Raw genomic sequence first — 7,932 nt, 5'->3', positions numbered from 1 at the left:
TCCCAAAAATTCAAAATTAAGCTAGAAACTTCTAGTTTTTTGCATTTGGAACTAAATTTTGTGGGAAAGTCGAATTTGTTGCTCACAGGGTTGCGGATTGACGGGCCGGCCCGTCGGCCCGTCAAATTTTTTGAGCGAACATAGGCACCAACAACAACTTTTTGATTGATGGGTTGTACTTGCTCCTGGCGCCGCTCCTCCTCTTGGTTGACACTAGATCTTTGGTCGTCTACAACACGTTATGTGGTTGTAGGAACTGTTGGTGTTGGTCTTGCCGTTGTCAGTTGTTTGCAAAGTAAGATCCACTTCTGTAAGAATACGTTTAACTATAATCAAAAAAAATTCCAAAATTCAAAGGTTTGAAAATTTGAGAAACTTGAAAATTTCTAATTAGAAACGTTTGTTTTAACTTTGGAATTTAAAAAAAAGGAAAAAATTCGAGTACAGAGGTTCCCTAGATTTTTCTCAGTTTTCTTTTTTCGCATTGTTTTTTTTTTTGCAAAAAAAGCCCAATTACTTACTAACAAACCAAGAAAATGATAGCTTCAAATATTAAAAAATTAATTTAGAAAATAGACTTCTAAAACACACGAAGTCATAGAATTTTAGAATTTCAGGTCAATTGTCGGGCGTATCCCTCGGGCCACTTTTGAAAATGTAAAATTTTGATTTCAGAATATTGAGTTAAAACTAGTACATAGAAATTTGGGAAAATTCAGTTTTTTGAAATTTCGAACTAAAATTCTAAAATTCTAAAACTCTAAAATTCTGAAATTCTAAAATTTTGAAATTCTGAAATTCCGAAATTCTGAAATTCTAAAATTCTATGACTTCGTGTGTTTTAGAAGTCTATTTTCTAAATTAATTTTTTAATATTTGAAGCTATCATTTTCTTGGTTTGTTAGTAAGTAATTGGGCTTTTTTTGCAAAAAAAAAAACAATGCGAAAAAAGAAAACTGAGAAAAATCTAGGGAACCTCTGTACTCGAATTTTTTCCTTTTTTTTTAAATTCCAAAGTTAAAACAAACGTTTCTAATTAGAAATTTTCAAGTTTCTCAAATTTTCAAACCTTTGAATTTTGGAATTTTTTTTGATTATAGTTAAACGTATTCTTACAGAAGTGGATCTTACTTTGCAAACAACTGACAACGGCAAGACCAACACCAACAGTTCCTACAACCACATAACGTGTTGTAGACGACCAAAGATCTAGTGTCAACCAAGAGGAGGAGCGGCGCCAGGAGCAAGTACAACCCATCAATCAAAAAGTTGTTGTTGGTGCCTATGTTCGCTCAAAAAATTTGACGGGCCGACGGGCCGGCCCGTCAATCCGCAACCTGTGAGCAACAAATTCGACTTTCCCACAAAATTTAGTTCCAAATGCAAAAAACTAGAAGTTTCTAGCTTAATTTTGAATTTTTGGGATTTTTCGGGGTTACTGTAGCTCCAAAAGTCCGCAAACACCAAATATCAATTTTCGAGTTGAAAATTGGAATCTAGACTAATTTTGGGGTGGGAAACACAAATTTGATAGTGATAACTATCGAAAATCTATTCTTGGGGGATTATTTGGGGTTACTGTAGATATTCTTGATAATTTTCAAATCTGAGCAATGTGTGTCGTGTTTGGGCTCATTTTGAAGAGAAAATTGTGACAAATTCAAAAATTTATAATTTTTATTCATAATAAAAAATTTCAAATTTATTGCTTCTCCTCAAGTTTCGCTCTCTCGCTATAACTGTTCTTTGTCGTCATCTCTCGTAGCACGGAATTCTCCAAGTTTTCCATCGACTGAAAATTCTTAAAATCAAACTTCAGAAAATTTTCATACAAGGCTTTGAGTTCGGGGCGTTTAGAGCTTCAAAATGAGTATAAATATGCCCCTATTCGCTTGAATTTGAATTTTCGAAAAAAAATTACGGTATGCGCCTTTAAAATATTCGAAAATTTCAATTTTGAGCAAAATGGGTCGTGTTTAGGCTCATTTTGAAGCGAATTTTGTGCTGAATTCAAAAAACCTAATTTCAAATAGCTTGGGACAATAACGTTCTAGAAATTTTGAAAAAAAAAATTTTGAAAAAATTTTTTTTTGACAAACATTTTTTTTCAATTTTTTCTGGAAATTTTTTGGAATTTTCCAGATCTTTTTCAGTAGATTTTCTTTCATTGCTCATACCTTTCCATCATTAAGAATTGTCCTCAAATAATTAATATATTCAATCGCCAGTCGAATTGTTTGAATTTTGGATGGACGGCTGTCCAAAAATGGGATTTGTCTGAAAATCTCAACTTTTCGCTGGAAAACTGGAATTTAAATTCAAAATTTGAATTTGGCTTGTAAAGAGCTTTGAAATGAGTACAAACATCACTATATTTTGAAGGGGAAAAGTTTAATTCCAAAAATTTCAAAAAAAAATTTTTCTTCAAAAATTTTTTTTTTCGAAAATTTCTAGAACATTTTGTCCCAAGCTATTTGAAATTAAGTTTTTTGAATTCAGTACAAAATTTACTTTAAAATGAGCCTAAACACCACCCATTTTGCTCAAAATTAAAAATTTCGAAATTTTTAAAGGCGCATACCGTAATTTTTCGAAAAATTCAAATTCAAGCGAATAGGGGCATGTTTATACTCATTTCGAAGCTCTGGACCAATTAAAAACAATGAAAACGTTTAAATTTTAATAAATTTGAAACTACAAAAGTTACAGTAAGAAATGTGGAAAACATTTTTTTTTTGAAATTGTTTGAAAATAAATATTTTCAAGAATCTAAAATATGTCATATTTATACTCATTTTGAAGCTCTAAACCTTCCAAATCAAACTTTTTAACTTAAAAATCGATAAAACTCACTTTTGAAGAGTGAGAAGCGCTTCTTGGAGCCTCCGGCGGCTCCGAATTTCGCTCTCATTGTGTGCCGATTTTTCAGCGTAATTTTTCCGATTTTTTTGATTTTTCGGCATATTTTTTTCGAGAAAGAAGTATTATAATAATTAGTAACTAATAAAACGGATATGTGTATCTAATCCTCATAAATATGGACATCTAGGAAAAGTGGGCGGAGCCTAAAGGTCAAATGAGATAGTATAAAGAAAACGAGAGACGCAGACATCATACCATTGCTCATCCTTGCTCTTTTTGTATTGCGCAATACTTTCTGCGTTTCTTTTTACCCTATACTCTCTCGCTTGACCTTTAGCCTCCGCCCACTCCCCCCCCCCCCGGATGGGGGATTATAAGTGGTGGTGGTGATATGTTGTCCAGATCAAATTAAAATTTTTTTTTCAAAATTTTAGAAAAATCTAGTCTAAATTTCTGTTAGATTCGAATTCCAGATAATTAGAGCTTCAAAATGAGTATAAACAAGCCATAGTTCCTAAAATTTCGAAATTTCAGATTTAAAGGCGCATACAGTAGCCAGAAATATTTTTTCAGCAGTTTTCGTTATTAAATTGAGATTTCCCACATAATTTGGGTCAAGATGCAAAAAACTAAAAATTTCTAGCGTTATTTTGAATTTTTGGGATTTCTCGGGTTACTGTAGCCTCAAAAGTCCGCAAACACCGAATAGCGAATTTTGAGCTGAAAATTGGGAATTAGACTAATTCATGGGTCAGAAACACGAGTTTAATAGTGAAAATGAGCAAAAACGAGTTTTAACCAATTTTCGGAGGGTTTCGGGTTACTGTAGTTTCGAAAATTCGTAAAAGGTTGCACTTCAAACTCAGATTCTTCGAAAATAAACATTCGTTTTGGATTTACACAAAATTTGGGTTTAGATGCAGGAAACTAGAAGTTTCTAGCTCAATTTTAAATTTTTCGGGTTACTGTAGCTCCAAAAGTCCGCAAACACCGAATGAAGCCAAAACCTTTAGTTTTTGAGGTTCTAGACTAAAAAATTGATTTCCAGCTACTTTTTCATGTCAGGAACGCGTTGAAATGTGTCTGAACCCCGAAACCCCCCAAAATTTCTAGGTTACTGTAGCTCCAAAAGTACGCAAACACCGAATAACGAGTTAAGTGCTGAAAATTGGGAATTAGACTAATTCAAGGGTCGGAAACACGAATTTAATAGTTAAAATGTACAAAAATGAGTCTGAAACAATTTATTCGCATTTTAACAAGTTATCCATAACAAAAAAAAATATCACAAAAAATTCAAAAAATTTTCAAATTTCCCGCCGTCGAATCGCTTTCTGGTATCCTTCGTTCACTTTCCGCACACAATACTCAATATTCGAAATTCGCTCCTCCTTTTTTGGTGATTTTTTTGGCGAGTTTTTCAAATTTGGCGCCAAATTTGAATTTTTCGCGAAAATCGATTTCCAGCTATTTCCAGACTCGATTTTCAGCAGACCGTAGCCCAGATTAAACTGATAACCAAATAAACAAAAAAGTCCCAGAAAAATGCATAAAAACGAGAATGGGACCATCAGAAACGACGTGGCGATGGGGAGTTCGGCAATGAAGCGACCCATAAATTTTCCAGATGACTCTCCGAACTGAAAAATTTGATTTTGAAAATTTGAAACTTCGAAATTTGAATTTCGCGCAAAAAATGGGTTTAGATGGCAAAAACTAGAACTTTCTAGCTCACTTTTGGATTTTTCGGGGTTACTGTAGCTCTAAAAGTCCGCAAACACCGAATGAGCTTGAAACCTCTCGTTTTGTTTCTAGAATTTGAATTTTTAGTTTCTAAACTAAAAAATTCGCTTTTAAGCTTATTTCTAATGTCAAAAACGCGTCGAAAAGTGTCTAAAACCCCAAAAATCCCATTTTCCGGATTACTGTAGCTCCAAAAGTCCGCAAACACCGAATATCGAATTTCGAGCTGAAAATTGGGTTTCCGACTAATTCTGGGGTGGGAAACACAAATTTAATAATGAAAAAAAAATCAAAAATGAGTTTTAAACCTTTTTTTTTAAGTTTCTGGATTACTGAAGTTCCGAAAATCCGTAAACACTATGCTTGAAGCGCCTATTTTTGAGATAATGGCATCAAATTCGAATTTCTTGCAAAATGTGGCTCAAGATGCAAAAAACTCGAAGTTTCTAGCGTCATTTTGAAGTTTTTCGGCTTTTTTTCGGGTTACTGTAGCTCCAAAAGTCCGCAAACACCGAATTTCGACTTTTGGGCTGAGAATTGAGATCTAGACTAATTTAAGGGTGAGAAACACGAATTCAATAGCGAAAATGAGCAAAAATAAGTTTTAAACCCGATTTTAGAGGTTTTTGGTTACTGTAGCTCTAGAATTACGCAACTACTGCGTTTAAAACAAAAGTTTTTAAGACAATGACATCAAAATTGAGTTTCCCACAAATTTAAGGTCTAGATGAAAAAAACCAGAAGTTTCTAGCGTTATTTTGAAGTTTTCCGGGTTTTTTTCGGGTTACTGTAGCCCCAAAAGTCCGCAAACACCGAATATCGAATTTCGGGCTGAAAATTCGAATTTATACTAATTTTGGAGTGGGAAACACGAGTTCGATAGTGACAATGTGTGAAAATTGCTTTTAAGGCTAGAAATTCATTTTTTAGGCATTGAAACTTAAATTTTTCTGACTACAGTAATCCAACGACTCACCACTGACGCCAAAAGTACCACAATCCGTCCGACTAGACTGAAAGGTACAGTAATCGGATTCACGTGCCATTTCCAATGCGAACTCTCCGATTTTCCAAATGCCCATCGTAGAAATTGGTTCGATAGGGTGTCTGGAAATTTTCCAAAATTTTGGAAACCTAAAAATTTGAATTTCCCGCCAAATTTGGGTTCAGAAGAAAAAAACTAGAACTTTCTAGATCAATTTTGAAATTTTTGCAGTTTTGGATTACTGTAGCCCCAAAAGTACGCAAACACCGAATAAGCCCAAATTCTCTAGTTTTTGAGTTTTTAGGCTAAAAGTTTGGTGTTAAGCTTATTTTTGTTGTCAAAAACTCGTCAAAATGTGTCTGAACCCCCGAAATCCCACTTTTCTGGGTTACGGTAGCCCCCAAAAGTACGCAAACACCGAATAACGAGTTTCGGACGAGCAATTTGGATTTAGGATAATTCTGGGGTGAGAAATTCAAATTTCAAGATCCCGAACTCTGGAAACCAGCGGTTTGGCTGAAAATTCGAGTTTTAAAACAAATTCTCACCATCTCTCCATTTGTGTTCCTCCAACATTAGAATCGCCTCGAATAGGATTATTCTGAAATTTCAAATTTTTGAAAATTCGAATTTTTGAATTTCGCGCCTAAAAACCTACACCGAGCCCAAAAATGCTCCAAAAATCGCCAAATTTTCAGATTTGAGCCATTCGAACAGGAATTCGCGGCTTAAAATGAACAATCCGAGGAGTAGAAGAATCCATGTGGCAAGGAAAACTATGTCAAGGATTATCATATGGTTTTGGAAGCTGAAAATTGGGATTTTGAGCTGAAAACTTGTATTTAAAGGTTCAAAAATGGACTTTCTGATGGAAAATTGCTTTTTTCAAGCTTTTTAGCATCAAAAACGGCTGAAATTGACTAAAAATAATGGATTTGAAATTTGAAATTCAAATTTTCCCGCCGCTTGTTTGCCGGTACGACACTCCGCCATCCCGCAGGCAATTACCCGGGACAAACGAGAGAGTATGGATTTTGAAGAGACGCAGGGAAAGAGAAAGAGGTCAATAGGAAAAGAAGGGAAGACGTCTTCCACCCTCATTTGTGTGTAATTCGGACAAAAACACTTTCAGATAACTTTGCTGATGAACTCCTTCTGGATGGAGGTCTTCAATTTTTTGCTGATTTTTCTGAAAATTGTGAGTTTTTTTGGACTTTTCTTCAGAATTTTTAAGTTTTAGCGTTTGAAAACATCAAAAATGACCTTAAAAACCCCTAAAAACTCATAGAAATCGATTTTAGAGCATTTTTGGAAAAAAGTTGTCAGATGGCCAAGTGGGATTTTTCATGAATTCTGAAAAAAAGGTCGCGGGTTCAAACCCCACCGGTAGCATTTCTTTTTGCTTTTTGTGTGGACATCGAAAATAATAGTAGGATGTCTGTAAATTAAGATTTTTCTGGAAATTCCAGAATCTCTTGGATCAAGTTTACGGCCAAGCCGGAGCCCCACCAATGGCAATTTTTTCAGTTTTCGGGCAGGAAGCACCCTTCAAATGGTTTTTAAGTTTCTAAATGTTCTGAAAACCATCTAAAACTATTTAACAACCCCTAGAAACTCCTAAAATACATTTTTCGAGCATTTTTTTAAAAAGTGCCCAGATGGCCGAGTGGGATTTTTCATTGAAATCTACCAGTCTGAAGGTCGCAGGTTCGAATCCCACCAGTGGTAATTCCTTTGGTTTTTTTTGTGTAGAACTAGGAAAGGATAATAGAAATTCTAGAGTTTTCGATTTTTCTGAAAAATCTGAACATTTGTCTGAAAAATCCCAAAAAACCACAATTTTTGAAAATTTCCAGAGAAATCTTAAATTTCTAGACTTTCTATTATCATTTTTAAGGTTCGCACACAAAAACCAAAAAAGTACCGCCGATGTCCCAAAAAACTCACAATTTTCAGAAAAATCAATAAAATTAGGAGACCTCCATCCAGTAGGTTGTCATCAGGAAAGGCTATCTGAAAGTATTTCTTGTCTGGAATTACAATTTTTTGCTCTGAAAACTCACAAATTCGCAGAAAATCAATAGTTAGAGGCCATTAAAAGACACATAGCCGAGGGAAACACATATAAAATGAATGCTGTTTTTTTGCCTTTTTATATGTGTTTTCTTTTTTCTCTGCGTCTCTCCAGCAATTTCTACTCTCTCGTTTTGGTGATTCATCCCTTCAAGGTCAGTGGTTATCTTGTGATCACTGGTGAGGAGATAGTGGAGGATTAGAGAAATGACCGAGAATATGTTATATGGAACATTTTTAAAGTTTAAAATTTGAAAATTCAAATTTCC

At 34.5% G+C, this 7,932-nt stretch overlaps 1 protein-coding gene across 1 annotated transcript; it reads right to left on the bottom strand.

Moving 5' to 3' along the window:
- Nucleotides 1–6,121: 6,121 nt before the first annotated feature.
- CBG21451 lies at nucleotides 6,122–6,385 on the bottom strand (the record flags this gene model as incomplete). The annotated part of the gene is made up of 2 exons (XM_002648961.2): nucleotides 6,122–6,191; nucleotides 6,249–6,385. 2 exons carry the CDS (start codon nucleotides 6,383–6,385, stop codon nucleotides 6,122–6,124), a joined length of 207 nt encoding a protein of 68 aa, XP_002649007.2.
- Nucleotides 6,386–7,932: the final 1,547 nt, after the last annotated feature.

This window comes from Caenorhabditis briggsae (assembly GCF_000004555.2).
Source record: "Caenorhabditis briggsae complete genome, chrII, whole genome shotgun sequence".
Classification (NCBI taxonomy): Eukaryota; Metazoa; Nematoda; class Chromadorea; order Rhabditida; family Rhabditidae; genus Caenorhabditis; species Caenorhabditis briggsae.
The sequence above is the reverse complement of the archived record's forward strand: the minus strand, read 5'-3'. Positions and strand labels throughout refer to the sequence as shown.